The 19249-nt window shown below is 57.6% G+C and overlaps 2 protein-coding genes across 19 annotated transcripts in view; both read right to left on the reverse strand.

Annotated features, from left to right (window-relative positions):
* Positions 1-19249, reverse strand: part of LOC122203528 (myelin basic protein) — a 118901-nt gene that overhangs the window by 44926 nt on the left and 54726 nt on the right. The gene's annotated exons all lie outside the window — the stretch shown is intronic.
* Positions 4132-6632, reverse strand: LOC122203530. Its single transcript, XM_042910473.1, has 2 exons — positions 5119-6632; positions 4132-5026 (listed from the first exon to the last, which is right to left on the reverse strand). Exons 1-2 carry the CDS (start codon positions 5791-5793, stop codon positions 4670-4672), a joined length of 1032 nt encoding a protein of 343 aa, XP_042766407.1. The 5' UTR covers positions 5794-6632; the 3' UTR covers positions 4132-4669.

Below are 19249 nucleotides of genomic sequence, written 5' to 3' on the forward strand. Positions count from 1 at the left end.
TCCACTGTCCACCCACCACCCATCCGCCATCCATCTACCCATCCATCCACCATCCATCCACCCATCCCTCCATCCCTCCATCCACCCACCCATCCTTCCATCCATCCATCCATCCATCCATCCATCCATCCATCCATCTACCTACCCACCCATCCATCCATCCTTCCATCCATCCACCCATCCATCCATCCATCCATCCATCCACCCATCCACCCATCCACCCACCCATCCATCCATCCATCCATCCATCCATCCACCTACCCACCCATCCATCCATCTATCTATCCATCCACCCACTATCCATCCACCTACCCATGTACCCATCCACCCACCCAATCACTCACCCATCCACCAGCCATCCATCCATCTACCCATCCAATTACCCACCCATCTGTCCAGCCATCCATGTATACATCCCCCCCCATACTCATTTCATTCCTACGTTTAGCAGAATTCGAACTGCCCCCAATAATTCTCACCCTTGTATAATCCTAAAAAAACTTACAAACATGATGAGGCATCCCTTGTGATTATATTATGTCACATGGAAAAAGGGAGATTATCTGGGACCGTTTACTCCAACCACAGGAGCCTTTTGAAGGCAGAGAGTTTTCTTCAGCTGGCAGTGGAGGCAGAGGTTAGAGAGACTCTCGATCAAGCAACAAAAGGTGGAAAGCACCGTCTCTGGCTTTAGAGACACAGGGTCCACGTGCAGGGTCCAGAGATTGGCCGCTAGGAGCTGAGGGCGACCCCAGAAGACAGCCAACAAAGAAATGGGGATCTCATCCCAACAACCACACAGAACTGGATTCTGCCAACAACCTGCATGAACCTGGAGCCGGATGTCCCCCCGGCCTCCAGATAAGGGTCCGAGCTGGTTGACCCCTTGACGTCACCCTGGGTGGTGCTGGGCAGAGAACCCAGCACGTCACGGACAAGTTGTGTTTTCAGCTGCTGAGAGTGTGGCGACTGGTTATGCAGCAACAGAAAACGCATCCGTGTCTGCTGCGTGCTGGGGAGCAGACGGAGGCGAATGAAACCGGGCTCCTGTCCCCGTGCGCTCGCAGATTAGGAGACGGGAATTCATAGGACAACCTCACAGATAAATACACGGGCTTTACACGAAAGAAAGAATCTCGTCAGTGGGAGGGCCTGGGGGTGAGAGAAACTTAGCTTCCCTGTGGCCTGGGGTGAGAAAGGGTCAGCCAGACACCAGGGCTGGAGATGGAAAGGGGCCTGGACACGGAGGGGAACGTGGTCCCAGCAGGCCGAGTGTGGGCGCGCTGGGTGTTGAAGGTCACGTAATGTGCTTTGTTCTTTATTCTATGAGCACGAGATGCCACAGAAAGGCCTTTTCAACTGGGACACAACATAACCAGAGGTATGTTTTCAGAAAGCCCTCCTGGTTCCACTGAGGAAAAAAGCCAGAGCCAGGGAACAGCAGAGAGGTTGAGGGGTCAACCAGGCCAGGGATGATGGAGGCTGGGCTGGGGTCAGCGTTTGGGGGCTGGAGCAAAGTGCAGACCCGGGAGTTTAGGGGATAAGAATCAGCACGGCTTATGGCAAAGCTCTGAGGGGGGGGAGGGGGGGAGGGGGGGACAGGACAGCTTCCAGGCAGCGTCGGCATCGCCTGGGAACTTGCCAGAAGTGCAGATTCTCTGGCTTGTGCCAGGCCTGCTGACCAGAAGCCGGGCTGGCCCCCGGTCTGCGTGTTGAGAAAGCTCCGCAGGGATTCTGATCACGGGGCACCTGCAGAGCGGGAAGCCTCGGGCGGGCGGAGGGGTGGGCATCCACCGAATCAACACGACCGCCCAGAGAGGCTGTCACGTACACTCCCAATGCGGGCCACACTCCCCTCCGTCCGAGCCTCTGGACGCCCCGCCCCCAGACCAAGTCAACAGAAATCTCAGGGCGTGGTGAGAGCACCTTTAGAGGCATCCCCTGGGCTCCAGGGCCACCGAGGTGGCGGGTGTCGGTGCCACCTTCCCCACAGTCTCCCCCGAGTGGCCCAGGACCTGTGTCACCACTGAGGAACCGCCTTCAGGGCAGGGGGGGTCTCACTCATGAACACGGGTGTCGTCCTCTCCCCCAGGGAACGTCGGGGAGCTTTCAACACCGACCTGTGCTGTGGTCCCAACGCCAGCCTGGCTGACGCAGATTTGCCCGTTCTGGAAGCGGGCCCCACGCATCGCGCTTAGATTCCTGCAGCGATTTTAAAGTGCAAACACTTCAATACATGAACGGGAACTGCAGGAGGAAATGCCGGTCCAATCCCTTCCAGCTTTCCGTACTTCTCCTTCTCCCCCAAAATTTGGCCTCAGAAAACAAACAAGAAGGTGACAAGACTCCAGGCTTCGACGAGCTACAGTCAGTGCAGCAAACAGTGAAGAAAAGTGGAAACATCCTCAGAACACGAAAACAGCATCATGCACCTTAAACATCACCTTTAAACCGTCTTGGTTTACCTTTAGCCCAAACACAAGTTCAACAGTGGCTTTCCAGAGCTCAGCGGGCATCACGTTTAAGCTCTGTGCAGACGCCTTCAGCCAGGATAGTAACCTTTCCTTGGGAGAAGCCGTCTGGCCCTGGGTCACGACTGTCAACAGCTGCAAAGTAGCAGCCCGCGCTCCGAGCCCTTCCTGCTGGCCCCAACCTGTGCTCAGGTCACTTCCTTCACTTTGACCCCGTTCAGCCCTTGTCCCTGTTGCAATCCTGGGCAGGTCTGAGATCTCCCAGCCGGGTCTGTGACCTCACGGCTGACTTGTGTGAAAATCACAATGTCATCTGATGTGCGTTATCACACCCTGAAACGCCGCACAGAGTAGCTGGGCTGGAAATGTCGTGGGCAAGCGCTCCACGCCCAGAGCTCAGGCTGCCACCTTCCCCACCAGCCACGGGGCCACCCCAGGCTGCCCAGCGCACCCTTAAGACGGCCAACTCGGCACAGGCTTGAGAAGGAGATCCAGGGGCGGCTCAGGGTCTCTTGGGGGCCGGGAGCCCCGTCCGGGGCACGTCACAAGTCGAGGAGCCCTCGTCCTGGCTCGGGGCAGTCAGGTCCCCCACCCCCTGCTCCCAGTCCTCCTCGGGGGCCAGGAGATGTGAACAGGTGCTTGCTTCCTTTGTGGGAGAAGAAGTACCACAGAGGAAAGCTCAAACACGCGCCCCACACCTTGACCCCCCTGCGTGTATGCTCACGCATTTACAGCAAATGTGTGTGAGGGGCACCCGTGGGGGCGGTGTTGGGGGGAGCAGGTGCACATCAGGCCAAAGCAGGAAAGCCAAGTGCATGGCTTTGCTGGCGGTGGCCATCGTGCACCAGGAACGAGGCTGAGTCTGCATGCAGCCCCTGCCACAGTGACTATTAAGAAGGGAAGAAAATGCTGCAAAAGCAGAGGAGGGGTCTCTTCTCGGAGGCCACGTGGCAGGACGACTGCAGGGGGGCAGGGGGGCCCCTGTGCTGTCAGAGTCTCCCAGTGCCGTGTGCAGCGGTCAAAGAAGGTCGGAGGGGAGGTGACTTCCTACTTTAAGGAGCCTTTGGAGCAGGTACCATCTGGGTGCTGCCTCAGACTTCCTCTCTGTAGGACTGTGGGAAAGACAGTCACCTGCTGGGAGAAGGTGGAGGGCAGGGAGGCACACGCAACACCTGTAACGGTGTGTGCATTGTGCAGAGCTTGGTGACAGTGCCTTTCTGCTGCTCCTGATTCCTCTGCTCCTCTTGTGTGTGTGCATGCATGTGTGTGCATGCCTGTGCATCTGTGCACACATGTGAGCGTGTGCATGTGAGTGCATGCACACATATGTGTACATGTAAGTGCATGCGTGCATGTAAGAGTATGCATGTGTGCATATATGTGCATGTGCGCATTGTGTGCACATGTGGGTGTGTGTATGTGTACACGTGTGTATGTGTATATGTGCATGTAAACGCACACGTGTGCACACGTGTACTCATACATGCACATACATGTAACAGTGTGAGTGTACATGTGTGCGTGCCTGTGCATTTGTGCACACATGGAAGTACATGCACATATGTGTACATGTAAGCGTATGTATGTGTGCATGTGTGTGCATGTAACAGTATGCATGTGTGTATGTGTGTGCATGCACATACGTGCATGTGTGTGTTATGTGCACATGTAGACGTGTGCATGCGTATATGTGCTCGTGTGCATGTAAATGCAACATGTGTGCACATGTGTACACGTGCATGTGCATGCACGCGAGCGTGTGCACGAGTGTACATGTGTGCGTGCGTGTGTGTGCATGGGCACGCGTGTGCTGGGGAGACTGGGTGTGACGGGTCACGTTGACGCCACCATGCCGCTAAAGGACTTTTGCTGGAAAGCCAATGCTGTGACTTGAACATAGGTCTGTTTCCTAGTGTGGGGGTGCCTGGAGAACCGATCCGGGCCACACCGGCTCTACCGGCTCCTTCCGGTCTCCCACGCCCTCCCAGCGCCCACCCTCCGCTCAGGCCCCTGTGTACGTGCATTCTCGGGCACCCTCAGGAACCCACGGGGGCCCCTCTCCCGTCGGAGGACGCCACCTTCTCGGGCGGAAGCTGTCTGTCCTGCAGGCCTCGCTGACCTTGGGGCCTGTGCGACCATCTTCCTTCCAGCTTTCTTTCCCTACTTCCAAACGCTCTCCCTGGGTCCCAGGAGGAGGCTCAGGCCATCTGGCTCTGGCAGCCGACCCCTGCCCTCCGCCTGGCCTGCCCTCGGGTCCCGAGCAGCCCGCACCCTCCCGTCCATCCGACTGCCTGCTGATCCAGCGGGCAGAACAGGGACGTCATCTCTTGGGACAAACTGACAGACCAGGGAGGCTCGCTCCACATCAGGCCTCCTGTTTCCGAGCACTGGCTGACCAAGCACTCGGATATCCTTCTCCAGTGATGCCCTGTTGTCAGGAGTGTGTCCAGCTTCTGGAGAGACTGGCCAGAGGCACAGAGAGACCGCTGGAGGGCTGCTCCCAACAGTCCTGGCTGAAGGTCAGTGAGCGGGATGGGGGAGCGGATGCCGGTGGGCTCTCCAGGAGGGACGCAGAAATTAGTAAAGAACAGACCCTCTGGGTGGAGGCTGCACTGACCGGCTCTGTGACTGTGGGGAGGTTCCTCACCTTCACCGGGGGAGCGTCTGTTCCCTGAGGGGTGGACGGCCTCTCGGCGGTGGGGGGAGGTTGCTCCGTGCACATCAGGTTCCGGGAGCCACGCTGATGCTTGGTGAGGGCAGGCACAGGGCACGCGCTGGTGACAGAGGGGACGTGGCCCCAGGCGGGGTGCAGGGGGACGGGGGGGGGTCCATCCAACTGACCCCCTGAGTCAGGGCACGTGAACCAATTACAGAAAGACACGATTCTGAAATAAAACACCGTTGCACTTGGAGGGTATTTCCACACAAACTCGAAGCCACAGCAGGGAGTAGTAAGGTGATCGATAATCCCCCTTGAAGACGGCGAGCAAATTAAACGTTTAAAAACCCTCCCCGCGCACGACGGCTTCGGTCCGTACCAGGGCCAATAATTTAGCCCAGTTACCACTGGCAGGAGGCCGTTCAGTGAATCACCCAATAGATCGATCCGCTGAAGGATTAATCGATCCGCATGGGAATTAAGAGCTGGTGTCAGAAATCTTAGATGAAAGGAAACGGGAACAGCAGCGGCTGAAAGGACAAGAGCGTGAGAACACGTCACAGCACGGAGGGCAGGTTCGGAACCAACAGCTCCGAAGCGTGGCAGTGGCCTCTCTAAGAACCGGCACGAGGGGACCTGGGGGTTACAGACGCTTGGACACATCTCCACAAAGAACGTACGTCACCGCCCCAATTTTACACGTGACGCAGTCATGCTTGGGCGGTCTTACCCGCCAGCACCCAGCGAGGAGAAATGCCAACCCGAGCTTTCTGCTACCATATCGTGTGGTTTTTCACGCTGCTTCGTAACGAGTCCTGGGAATTAGACGGACATACTGTCCCGGATGTGTGACGTCTCTGTTCAGTCTCCCTGTAGTCCCACCTCCACAGGGCCCAGAAAGGCCTGGAAGGGCCTGGAAGGGAGTGCTGCCATGCATGGGTGCATGCATGCACGCGACATCTGTGCGGCTGTGTGCACGGACACACGCACACCAGCACGTGTGTGCATACAGCACTTGCTTAATGAAGGAATCCTTCGTCAGTTACTTCGTGGACCGTTTTTCAAGCACAGGAAATGTTCTGACTGGCTATAGGCACAGTGCTTCATTCCTGTTCTGAACTGAGCAGAAATCATCACGACTTTACTGGTTAGCAGGCCATTTGCATCATCAGTGACGCAAAAGTTGTCTGCAAACTACACCCACGGCCAAATCTGGCCCGTCTCCTTTCTTGTACAGCTTGCAAGCCGACAATTTTTTTTTGTTACTTTCTTAAATAGTTTAGAAGGAAAAAAATAGTATTTCATGACACATGGAAAGTATATAAAATTCAAATGTCGGTGTCCATAAATAAAGTTTTATTGGAACGCGGCCTTGCTCATTTACTGACAAAAGCATCTGTGTTCGCTTCCATGCTCCAAAAACAGAGTTGAGTAAGCACCAAACGGACCATCTGGCCTAAAACATTTACCGCCTGCCCCTTTACAGAGAAAGCTTATTGGCCCCTGTCATCTATAATCTAATTTTCAGCTCTAAGAACAGGACTAATTAGCCATGCGGCCTCCATAGGATACAAAACGGACAGTTACACATCACGCAACTTCAGGAGAAGTCAGCGAACTGTGAGCCCCAGAGCCCAAGAATCTACGTAACTCTTTTTTTGCACTCAGTGCCAGGACGCACGGGAAGGTGTTCCTTGTGCTGTGGAGGTGTTGTGGCTTGACCCATAAGGTGGTGATAAAAATGCATTTGGTTTTAACGTAATGAGTAAAATTAATGATGATTATTTTATGATTCGTTATCTTAAAAATTCTTTAAATTTTAATTTAGAGAGAAAGGGGGGGGGAGAGAGAGAGAGAGAGGAGGGCAGAGAGAGAGGGAGACAGAGAATCTTAAATAGGCTCCTCGCTCAGCTTGGAACCCGACACAGGGCTCGATCCCGTGACCTGAGCTGAAATCCCATGATCCCATGGGATCCCATGATCACAACCTGAGCTGAAATTAAGAGTCAGACGCTTAACCGACTGAGGCCCCCAGGTGCCCCTTCCTTCCTTTACAATTCTGAAGTTTGTTCGCTAACTCATCAGATGACACACGACTGCTTATTTTGGAAAAATTACCGATAAAGGCCTGTAGAAAACGGAAGTGAGGACTGCAGCGGAGTTCATCTATTTGAAACCAGGTAAAAGCTGAGCCATTCCTACGAATCACAGCACAACAGAAGTCAAACTTGGAGCTCTCCAGTGTGGACGTGAAGAAGCACCATTCACGACGAAATGGAAAGAGCTGCCAGCGTCTACAGCCTCTGAGATCTTTTTGGAACTTTTGCTTGCTGACTGCATAGCTGCGGGTGTTCCGGATTGAAGGGAGCAGAGAGCAGGTGCACGGAAAGTGGCAAGCTTTCTCATGCTTTCAGCCAAAGACACAGGTTCCAGAAACTGTGTCCTTGGTCTTCCGAGAAGATCGGACACTGGCACCAGACCGCCTTACGGGGGGCGTGTGCTGTGACCAGACGAAGAGGAAACAGGGGTCCGTGACCGGCCTCCCTTCTCTCAGCTGAAACAATTTCAAGCTTGACCGTCGCACCTCGAAACATTAATGCTATTTCGTAAGTATTCAGAGAATACTTTGGTCACGCCTTACCCAGGACGGGTCAGAAACAGGACGGCATCGCCCACGGCTCCCAGTGTCAACAAATAATCGATACATTTACATTTTAGTAAATGAGAGAGTTATTTTTAGGTCTCTTCTTGGGGACAGTTGCAGATCTGTTCAGCAGCACTTTCTGTCCCTGGGAGCCAAGGAACAATGCCGTCAAATGTCTGGCACCGCGGAGACGGGGGTTCTTCAACAATGTCTGCTTTTCACAAGCAGCGTCCAGCACCGAGAAAGTGCCGACACGGTGCCAGCCTGGTACCAGCCCGTGTTAGCTGCTGCTAGTGTTGAAGGATAAAAATAACTTGAAAACTCTTCAGGTTAAGAAATGTTCAGGGGAATGCTTTTAAAAACTCAGGCAACGAGACGTGGTTATTCAGATTAAGAAACAGCGATGTCCGGCCAGACACACGGGGAGAAAAAGACATTCCAAGATACCATTTACACAGATGGCCTCAGGTGAGCCCTCTTCAGCTCACCTGCTGCTCTAACTCTTCTTAGATATATGTTGTTTCAGTGAAGGGCACACGAATACATTTTTTGGTTTAGTTTCTTTTCTGGAAACCATCTCAAGACCGTTTATCACGATCCTATCGTCAGATACCATCTGATGTCATAGGGTGTCCAACTGAAGAAACAGCAAAAATCCCCTAAGTACTTTTGAAGATTTATGTATGAAAATCCTAAATTAGCCACGGGGGTGCTTATGATAATCTCTCATGTTTTGTTCCATGAACCTTGACTAGGTTGGTAATTCCGAAAGGAAATTGTAAGCAGAAAGTCAGCGTTTCCACCGCACGGAAGTAAGCTCGTATCTATGCTCTTACGTGGGTGTGTGTTTACAAAGTTCTCTACGGGGAATCAGTCCCCTTGAACCAAACGTGACATTCAAACTTTTGATCACAGGGACAGTGTGCTCATTTCCACCAGTCTTGGGTGAATTCTGGGGTCCGGTTCCTGGTCCCTGAGTATCTGAGCCACAGCTGTGTGATGTAACCTGCCAGGTGGCTGTGCAGGCCCCCGGGCACTGAGCGGGTGTCACTGCTTGCTGTCATCACCCAAGGCCAGTGTCCCTCACGGCACGGCAGGGGTGGGTTGCAGAGTCACCTCGGCCTGTATGTCCACACAAGTTCAAATGCAGTGCATGAAAAGTCCTCACCAGAAAGTGGTTTACAGGATGCGAAGCTTTTGATCTGCATGAATATCCTGCGTCTTGTAACGGACTGAGCAATGGTCGCGCTGTCACGTGAGGGGGCTACGTTCTCCCTCTGCTTCCAGAGGTCCCAGAGTCGAGGGACAACAAAGGCAGAACACGTCAAAGCTGAGCCATCCACATCTGCCTAAAATACCGTTTTCACAGATGCCACTCACACCTGAACGGGCAGAGCCGGGATCTCACACCGCCTCCCCCTGCTCGCACCGCCTCCCCCTGCTCGCACCGCCTCCCCCACTGCTCGCACCGCCTCCCCCTGATCCCACCGCCTCCCCCGATCCCACCGCCTCCCCCCTGCTCGCACCGCCTCCCCCCTGCTCGCACCGCCTCCCCCACTGCTCGCACCGCCTCCCCCCTGCTCGCACCGCCTCCCCCACTGCTCGCACCGCCTCCCCCACTGCTCGCACCGCCTCCCCCCCTGCTCGCACCACCTCCCCTTGCTCGCAACACCTCCTCCCTGCTCGCAACACCTCCCCTTGCTCGCACCGCCTCCCCCCTGCTCGCAACGCCTCTCCCCTGCTCGCACCGCCTCTCCCCTGCTCACACCGCCTCCCCCCTGCTCACACCGCCTCCCCCTGATCCCACCACCTCCATCTGCTCGCACCTCCTCCCCCTGCTCGCACCTCCTCCCCCTGCTCGCACCACCTCCCCCCCTGCTCGCACCACCTCCCCCCCTGCTCCCACCACCTCCCCCCCTGCTCGCACCACCTCCCCTTGCTCGCAACACCTCCCCCCCTGCTCGCACCACCTCCCCTTGCTCGCAACACCTCCCCCCTGCTCGCAACACCTCTCCCCTGCTCGCAACACCTCCCCCCCTGCTCCCACCACCTCCCCCCCTGCTCCCACCACCTCCCCCCTGCTCGCACCACCTCCCCCCCTGCTCGCACCACCTCCCCCCTTGCTCCCACCACCTCCCCTTGCTCGCAACACCTCCCCCCTGCTCGCAACACCTCTCCCCTGCTCGCAACACCTCCCCCCCTGCTCCCACCACCTCCCCCCCTGCTCACAACACCTCCCCCCCTGCTCCCACCACCTCCCCCCCTGCTCGCACCACCTCCCCCCCTGCTCGCACCACCTCTCTCCTGCTCGCAACACCTCCCCCGCTGCTCGCAACACCTCCCCCCCTGCTCCCACCACCTCCCCCCCTGCTCCCACCACCTCCCCCCTGCTCGCAACACCTCCCCCTGCTCCCATCACCTCCCCCCCGCTCACACCGCCTCCCCCCCTGCTCACACCGCCTCCCCCCTGCTCACGCCGCCTCCCCCCTGCTCACACTGCCTCCCCCCTGCTCCTACTGCCTCTTCCTGCTCACACCACCTCCCCCTGCTCCCATCACCTCCCCTCCGTTCACACCGCCTCCCCCCTGCTCCCACCACCTCTCCCTGCTCCCACCTCCCCCCCTGCTCGCACCACCTCCCCCTGCTCCCATCACCTCCTCTCCTCCCACCACCTCCACCTGCTCACTCCACATCCTGTTCCTTGGGTACAGGAAGAGGCACCCATCTTGGAAGGTGTGAGCGGTGGGCTTTTAGTCCAGGGAAGTGTCGGCTTAGAGAAGTTACATTGGAAAGTGATCACCCAATGACCACAACAGTTCACGGAGGCTAGAGAAGAAATATCTAGGGTCTCTCCATCCCTGCGCTGCCTGCGCACCGGACATCTTCACGGATTGAGCGAATCAGACACGAAAATGCACTTTTCCAGGGGGCGGTGGACGGTGTTTGACAAACACCCAAATGCAAATGGCAGACATCCACATGGAAGCAGAGGCAGACAGCCTGCCCTCTGGAGCTCGGCGTGCAAACAAAATAAAGCCACGGCGGGTAGGCGTCCGCCCGAGCCAGCAAACACCTCTAACCACCGAGGCCGTAAACAGCAGCGGGGCTCACACTAGGCAGGATGAAGAGGCAGCCCACACACCCACCAGCCGGGACGGGACCGACAGCACGGGGGCGTCCCCAAGGAGCGAAGCCCGAGACACCCCGCCACGTGGACAGACCTGCAAAGCGCTGAGCGAAATGACAGAAGTGTGCAGATCCACAGACAGAACGTGGATTAGTGGTTCGGGGACTGGAGGTGGCAGAGAGGGCGGAGAACCGCCATCGGTGCGTGTGGTCTCTGGGACAAGAAGCTTCTGGATTCGGTGATGGTGAGCACTGCCCATCTCCGTGAACTCGATGGGCTAGAAATCGCATCTCAATAAAGCCGCGAACGATGAAAGCGATGACAGAGGTCACTTCACTCGCGTTGCTTTACTACAACTTTTCAACAAAACAGAAGAGACACCAGAACAAAAAAGGGGATGCGTTCAGATTTTCCACGCAATGGAAAGAAGCCAAACCATGTTGAGTATTTAATTCCTAATGCCGGCGAGCGCACTGACGGTGATGTATCTATGCAATAAAATAATTAGATCTATTACTCGTCAGGAGCAGATTCTGAGCAAAACTTACAATCACAGGATTACTGAAAACCACTGCAGAGATAGAAATGTAACGATCTTCTGTACTGTGGCCTCCGCACAGGACCGCCAGGCCGGTACGAAGGATGCTGTGGGCTGAGAATCAAAGATCTCAGTGTAACAGGGGTCTCTCTGGCTTTGTCTCCACTGGGAAGCACACTCCTGCTCAAATCCCCTCCCGGGGCTCACGCACTCAACAAGAAGCAGACGAGAAGTGGTCCCAATGGCTAGTACCCTTAGCTTGCAGGAGTGCTGTCCCCTGAGGATGACACAGGCAGGGACCGGACCCCCGGCTGAGAAGGTGGCTGTGGAACAAAGAGGTGCCAGGATGGCCCATATGGGGGGGAAGGTAGGAAAAGTAAATGTCGTCCTTACGAGGTCGGCGTATTAGGCCCGTTACTGACTTCGCTCCCCACAGATTGCCGCTATTATAAGCTCTGTTTTACCGATGTCAACAGCGAGGCCCAACAAGGTCAAAACAGAAAACACGCACTTATTAAGCAAGAGGCGGGATTTGAACCCCATTCAAAAGCAATCTCCAGTCGGGCAGGGTCCCGGCTGTTCTGTTCAGTGCTGTACCCCTGCATTCAGACGCGGCCTGGGGCGAAAGCGTTGCACGATAAAGATCGGTGGGACAAGTGATTCCTATTTCAAATAAGAAGACAACCTTCGCGGGATGCAGTAGGCGATATGGGCCGTGTGGTGAGAGCGTCGCAGCCCGGCCCCCGTTTAAATCTGAGCAAAGAAAACATTGCTCTATTTTCTGTCTTTGAAGTTCCTGCAAGTGTAGGGTCCAAGCCACGTGGGGAGCTCCAGGGGGACCTGGACGTGATGCCCGGTGGTTTGAACATCCTCACTTTGGGAAGCCAGGCCTCAGGTGTGCAGGGAAGGGGGAGCGCTGTTGTCCAGCCCCGCCCCTACCGACCACGGTCTCTGCTCACTCGCAGGTGTGCTACGTGCTCACCACTGGGTGCCCCCTGATGACCCTCGACTCCCCGCAGGAAGCCCACCCCTGCAGCCACAGGCACAGGCGCCGTTTCAGGTTTCTCGGAGTGTGGACATTGTCACTGCCGAGGCCCTGAACCCAGTGACGGCAGCGATGACAGAGGCCACACGCTTTCCGCGAGTAATTCTATTCCCGCATTCTTGTCCTCTCTTGACTCCGAGAAGCTGCATGTCCCCGGAGCACCGCGGCTCCACGGAAGTGTCTGGAAACCTGGGAGCTGCTGACTCATTGGGACGATCTGGCAGTGAGCCCTCCCCTTCTGGCTCGTGGATCTGGCCGAGGACAGACATGGTTGCAAAAATAAGGACTTGAAGACTCACATAGTCTGTTACCGTTTTCGAAGATAAACTAGGGTTCTGAAACGCGAAGATGGCGTTCTATTTATACTTTAAATGTCAAACTATGTATTTCCCCCTTCGTGAGCTTTGTGGGAGCCGGCTGCCAGCTACCGAGTCACTGTGCACTCGATGACGGGGCCCCAGCTCTACACACACCGCGTGGCCACTGACGAGCGCAAGTTCTGTGAATGGCTTAGAAGCGACAGCCTTTGAAAGATTCATACCGGTTTGTGCAATACTTCTAAGGCACATCTCCGAGCGCACCAGCCCGCCGCCGATCGTCCCGGGCACGCAAACTTGGAAAGAACATTTCCTGGAATCCAAGGGGCGTGTGCAGAAGACACGACCGTGATCCTGACGTCTCAGCCCCTGGGGCTCCCGCCCTGCCCGAGGGCCAAGGTGTCCACACTTTCTCTTTGTCCTCCTGTGGCCCCCTCCCCCCCAGCTGGCTCCCCACCCCTACAGGATCTCAGGCCTTTATTTCTCTAACTCAGTTGGAATGACAGTGAGAGCAAGAATGGCTCAGGGGACCAGACAGCATCCCCTGAAGGATGAGGCCGATTCCTACGTACTGGAAAAGCCGGAACCACAACCCGCTGCTCAGGAGGGAAATGCCCAAGGGACCCCCCCAAGTCCTGCGGGATAAACATCCTGCCCCTCTGTTCCCAAGAAAAACAGCCCCGGCGACTACCGTGCTCCGCGAAGCAGCCCTGAGAGCACAGGCTTCCCGATCCTACTGAAGCCCTTTAGTCATCCGTCCAGGCAAGCCACCGCCTACAGGGAGGCCCCCAGGAAGCCCTCTGTCAGCACACTCCACCGCACAGCTGGAGCGGCGCTCGCTCCTTGGGCGCGGAGCCTCGCGGTCCACACGGCTGCCCCCGTGCCTGCAGACAGGCGCACCTCCACCCTCGGGCCTCTGACCCAGCCTGGGGTCACGGGAGACCCCTTACTGTGTGTGTGAGGGTGAGCACGTGTGTCCATGCACGTGTGAGTGCGTGTCTGTGCACGTGTGCGAGGACGTGTAAGGGTGAGCGTGTCTCTACACGCATGGGCGAGTGTGAGCGTGTCAGCGCACGCGTGGGCGAGCGTGAGCACAGATTCCAGTCCGCTGTGGCAGGTGCCGCACAGGCCGGCAGAATGATGGACAAATCTTGTCCTGAGGCCCCGAGATGACCCGGAATCTGAGAAGCGAGCGTTGCGAGGACCTTACAGAGCGTTATCATCTGGAGGCAAGTGCCCCATCCCCTCGTCCCTCCACGTGTGGCACGCCACAGTGACGAAGGGTCACATTCCGGTTACGGGACCACCGGTTACAGCACGCGCTCATGGTGTCTTTGGTTCTTAAGAAAGACTCCGAGAAAAAGAAACTGAACAGTAAGACATCATTTTTTGAAGTCACTGAAATACAAAAGTTTCAGCTAGAGGCAGAGGTAAGACCCCCCCCGGCGTTAGAGAGACAGGGAGGAAGGCAGGGGTCCCTTCCTGTACACATTTTATATAATCTGCAAAGTCCTGAAATAAAAACGGCCCGGATACTCAAAGTCTACCTAATGAAACATTCTGGTTAGAATGCGCACGAACTGCATCCGTTGACCTGGATTTCACCTGCTGGCGACATGACGTGTCTCCAGCCACCTCTGACCCCCCGAACGCGGGCATCTCCAGCCACCTCTGACCCCACGAACGATAACATCAAATTTGCTGGCACTGAGCTGTGTTCATCGTCTAGATTAGAAGCCCGCCTGTCACCATCATCACAGCTGTCCCCTACCACACAGACGTGGGACTGTTTCTTTGGATCTGGAGCCTGGTGACATTCCACACAGCAGGAAGTCTGGGTGAAGCAAGGACCCGACTTTCACCCGTCAGCTGCTGTGAGCTAGGAGGCTGTGGCCACTGGGCCCGCGCGTGCGGGAGGGACAGGGAGGCGTAAGGACCACGGACAGCTTCCTAGGAAGTGGCACATCACAGCTCCGAGGGCAGAACCGGTCAGAATGCACCTGCAGAGCACGACTCAGTCGCCACTGGTGTGGACAGGAGAGGGGTCAGTCCGTGTGCTGGGGAAGGACAGCTGCGAGGCCCCGTGTCCGGCCCGCGGTGCCGCTAAACTGGAACGTAGCATGGTGTTTTACTTTCCTTTAAAGACTTCCTTCCTTCAGTTAAAAACCATCCAGGGTAACGCTCTCGGCGGAAGTGAGGACGCGGGCAGGCTCACCCCGAGAGGATTCACTATAGAAACACGCAGGTCCCTCCCGCGGCAGGAGGAGAGCACCACAGGGTAGGGCCCCCTCCCGAACTGCGGCGGGCAGAGAGGGTGTGAGCACTGCTCTGCCCGCGGGCTGGTCCCCGGCCCCTGGACGCGCTCCTGGCGGCCGAGGCGTCAGGAGGACACAGTCCACAGCCGCACGGCAGCTCCTGAGTTCACCCCGCGAGTCCGGGCTGGGTATGCGGAGGAAGCGAGAAACGTAACTTTTACTGGGGGAGCCACACGCGGGTGCTTTCAAACTGGGGGCCTGAGACCCACGAGCACAGCAGCGGGTCAGATGAAGGGATCCATAGACAGAGGCCCGGAGGATTCTGAGTCCCCGGGTCTCAGGCTGGGACACAGTGCTGTCCACTGGCCACAGCCCATCACAGATGCTATTTGTGCCTTTGTAAGGTCTGTGTTCCCTCTTTGTTCTGGAAGTCTTTCAGTTGTCCTATTGTGGCTCTGATGGCCTCGAGTGACTCTTAGCCGCCCATTTTATGGCGAAGGCCACGCCAGTGGGGGCAAGTGCACAGGGCAGCCACCATCAGGCCTCTGCGACTCCGGACGCCCAGCAAGCTCGCGGTGCTCCCGAGAGTCGTTCCTTCTGCAGTGAGCCTCCACGGGTGCAGCGTGGCCTGGGCTTGGACCTTGCGACACTCGCGGCCACCTCCCAGCCTCCTTCTGGACCCAGTACCCCCTCCCTCCTCACCTGACCTCACCAGCGGAGACGCTGGGGGAGGTGTTGGGAACGTGTGCTAGCCCGGGCCTGCTTTGGAGAAACCTTCCTCAGCTCTCTTTAGAAGGTGAAACACGGGTTCTGTCTCCCAACGTAGAAGGCCGTGAAGAAGCCGCCAACACTGGCCTCTGCTGGGGCAGGTCAGTGGCGAGGACAGCAGGGCGTGCCATGACCGTGAGGAGATGCCCCGCTCGGTGCCCCACACCCTTGTCTGCAGGGGCTCCTTGCTGTCACCGGGGGCATCCTCGGGGCGGCGTGCCATGCAGGGTGCACCAGAAGGTGGGACCGAGCTGCTCAGCTGGGGGCAGCCGCTCCCCACAGGGGCCGCGTGGCCAGGGTTTCACCATCATGCGGAATTTCTACGGAACAGGTTGACCAGCAAGCCCCAAAACTACAAACCACGTCTGTGGAAAACACTGGGATGAAGGCAGTCTTGGCATCTGCCAGTTTCAAAGGACCAAAGCCACTCCCCGAGTTTCAGAGATAACGTTGTCAGTGAAGCACATGTGTGCACATGAGTGTGCATGCAAGTGGCCAACGCGCATGCACACGCACACGCGTGTTGACGTGTGGCGCTTATGCACACACATGCACATGCATGTTCTGATGCATAACACACATGCACACGTGCACACGCGTGTTCTGACGCCCGACGCTTATGCACACGAGGCGAGCTTCTCGCGAGGGGAAAGCTCAGGTTGAGGATGGGCAGTCCGGGTGGCCTGGATCTTGGAACAGAGAAGTTTGCGGAAGAGGGGGCAGCGGGCTGGGGCAGTGTCCCTCGGATCACCGCGTTATCGCCAGGTGAGGACTCAGCCACACGGGGCTGGCCCTCCGCGAGGACACGGACGCCCCTGCGTCCGCCACATGGACTCACCTTCCACAGGTGGCGGGGAGGCCGACAACACACGCGGGCGTGGTGAGCCCAACCCCAGACAGCAGGGGGCAGTGTCCCCCTGTCCCGGCCAGACGGGGCCACGGGACGGGCTTGTGTGCCGGGGCCGCGTGACTGCTTCTGGCCCGGGGAGTGTCGGCGGAAGGGATGAACCCCGGCTCCCTGACGATTAGCCACCCCCGGCTCCCCAGGCCCCAGGGGAAGCAGCCGGGGCCTCTGAGTCGCTGCTGAGAGGACAGCTGCCTGACCTTGCCGGGCTGTGACACGGTAAAGCCGTGTCACGGAGCTCTGAGATTTTGGTGTCTGCAGGGTGGGCTGGCATAGCCCACCCGTGCCAATGCAGCTGTCTTCTCAGTAGGCGGGTCAGAGGAGTCTTTGCGGAGTCTTTGCTCTGCAGGGGACATGGGGGTGCAGACTGGAAGGTGGGAAGCTTGCCTCCAGATGTCTGGGGAAGGAGGGCACAGAGGGAGGGCACAGCCTGTGCAAAGGCCCTGCGCTCAGGAGCAGAGCAGGTGGGTGAGGGAGGCAGGGCCGTGCAGGAGGTGCAGTCGGAGGCCTCCGGGCCCACTGGGAGCCACAGACTGTGAGGAGGGTGGCGGGCTCTGAACAGGGAGGGGCGTGAGGGCGGGGCCTGGCCAGAAGCAGGAGCCAGGTGGGGCTCCCAGAACCACCTGGGTGAGTGCCAACGGTGGCTTGGACCGCAGTGATGGACAGGCGGGAGCTAGACAAGCCCGCCAGGGTCCCGGGGACGTTAGAGCCTGGCGCTGTCAGCAGAAGTGCACGGACCACACTGCTGTCCGAGCGGCAGAGGACGGGGAGGCCCAGAGTCCGGCCAGAACGGGTGCGTGGTCACCAGGCACCGGCCTCCATTCCGTCCTGCTCGCCCACTACCTTCCTCAGGCGTCCCTGTCTCCGGGAAGACAGCGCACACACCTCCACGCACCTACGTGTAAACACTGCCCACCCAAGGGTCACACGCATACCGACTCTCGAAGGCGTGATGCATTTCGTTAGGGAGGCCAGACACTCGGGGGCAGCTGCACCCTGGTGGAGACGCTGGGTGGCGGTCCTCCCTGGTGAGCTCCACCCAGCGTGGCTCCTCTTGGACGCCCAGGGCTCGGCCGTTAGGGCGTCAGCAGGCGCCTGAGGCTGCGGGTCCTGCCCAGAGGTCTGCGGGCCAGAGTCCTAGATACGTGGCCAAGCCATGTGTCCAGCAGCTGGTGCTGGGGGCTGGCGAGTAGAAGCAGACGTCCCAGGGGGCCTGAGCGCCCACAGTCACTGCGGGTGCCTCTGCGCTCTGCCCCACTCCCCACCCCCCGGAGGGCATCGTGGCTGGAAATAGGTAAGCTCGGGGAGCGGGGAATTGACTTTGCTGGGGAGGGGGGGCAAGGGGCGGCCTGGGAGCTGCCAGGACGCAGCAAATCTTCACAGGTGTCCATGGGTCCAAGACGCACAAGTACCATCACAGTCACCGAAACGCACAGACTAATACGTATTAGGTTGTCTCACTGTTTTTGACGTATCTGTCAAATAGAAACGGAAGCGGCCTCTGTTCTCCCCGGGCCCCCCGGGGCTAAGCCATTGTGCCCTCCGTGGGGCTCAGAGCAGGGCCAGGAGCCACAGTCTTGTCCTTGTGGCCTTTGAGCCTCTAACCGTCCTGGCAGTCAGGCCCTCGTCTCTACAACAAGGGGTCAGACAAGACGATTTCCAATGTTCCTTCAAGTTCTCGGCTCGTGGTTTTGACTCTACGGTTTATATCTGCCCCCAAAGACACACTCAGGACGGATTCTGTCCCTGGTGCGCATACGAGTAAGAGGGCTCAGGCAGCCATCGAGCCACAGGTGGCAACAAAAGCCAGCAGCCGGCGTTCCAAGAGTGGGTGGTGCAACAGCCGTTCTCGGAGGGCACCGAGGACCGCCCCAGACAGACAGTTAACGAGGGGTCCCCAGGAAGGCACAGAGCTATTACTGAGCTGACAACCCTCTATCAGTAAGGACTACACCCTACTAGTTTTGTAGCTTAATCTACGAATCAGGATCGATTCAACGCAAAGATTCCTCGACAAAGCATCTCAAAGAGCTTTGCTCATGGAAAGGCCTTGGAAACCACAAAAAGCGACGATTGTTTTAACGCTACGTGAAAGCACTCAGGGAACGTATCTTTCTGTCTGCGGCACAGCGTTGCTCCTCCTGGTCCTGCTCTTATGGACACTTCCCACCAGGAGGGACACCCCCACCCCGCCCGGGTCCCTGGAGGCATGTGAGGGGGCCACGCGTGAGACCCACAAGGCGAGGTCACCAGGAGGACGCGTGCATCACACCCAGCGCCCGGGCACGAGGAAGCTCGTTACCCAGTTTATTTCAATTTGCCTGTGCAACTAACCAGTGCGTTCGCCGGACAAGAACCCCAGAGTTGCTGACGACCGCAGGGTTATCTGAGACAACAACTTAAACAGGAGGGAAATTCTTACAGCTGGCTCAACAGAGCTGCGCATCCTTTGAGGAAGGCAAGGAGCCTTGGTTCTGCCGGTGGGGCTGACGGTCCCGGTGGGAGACGGGAGCGTCAGACA

Source organism: Panthera leo, chromosome D3 (genome assembly GCF_018350215.1).
Source record: "Panthera leo isolate Ple1 chromosome D3, P.leo_Ple1_pat1.1, whole genome shotgun sequence".
Classification (NCBI taxonomy): domain Eukaryota; kingdom Metazoa; phylum Chordata; class Mammalia; order Carnivora; family Felidae; genus Panthera; species Panthera leo.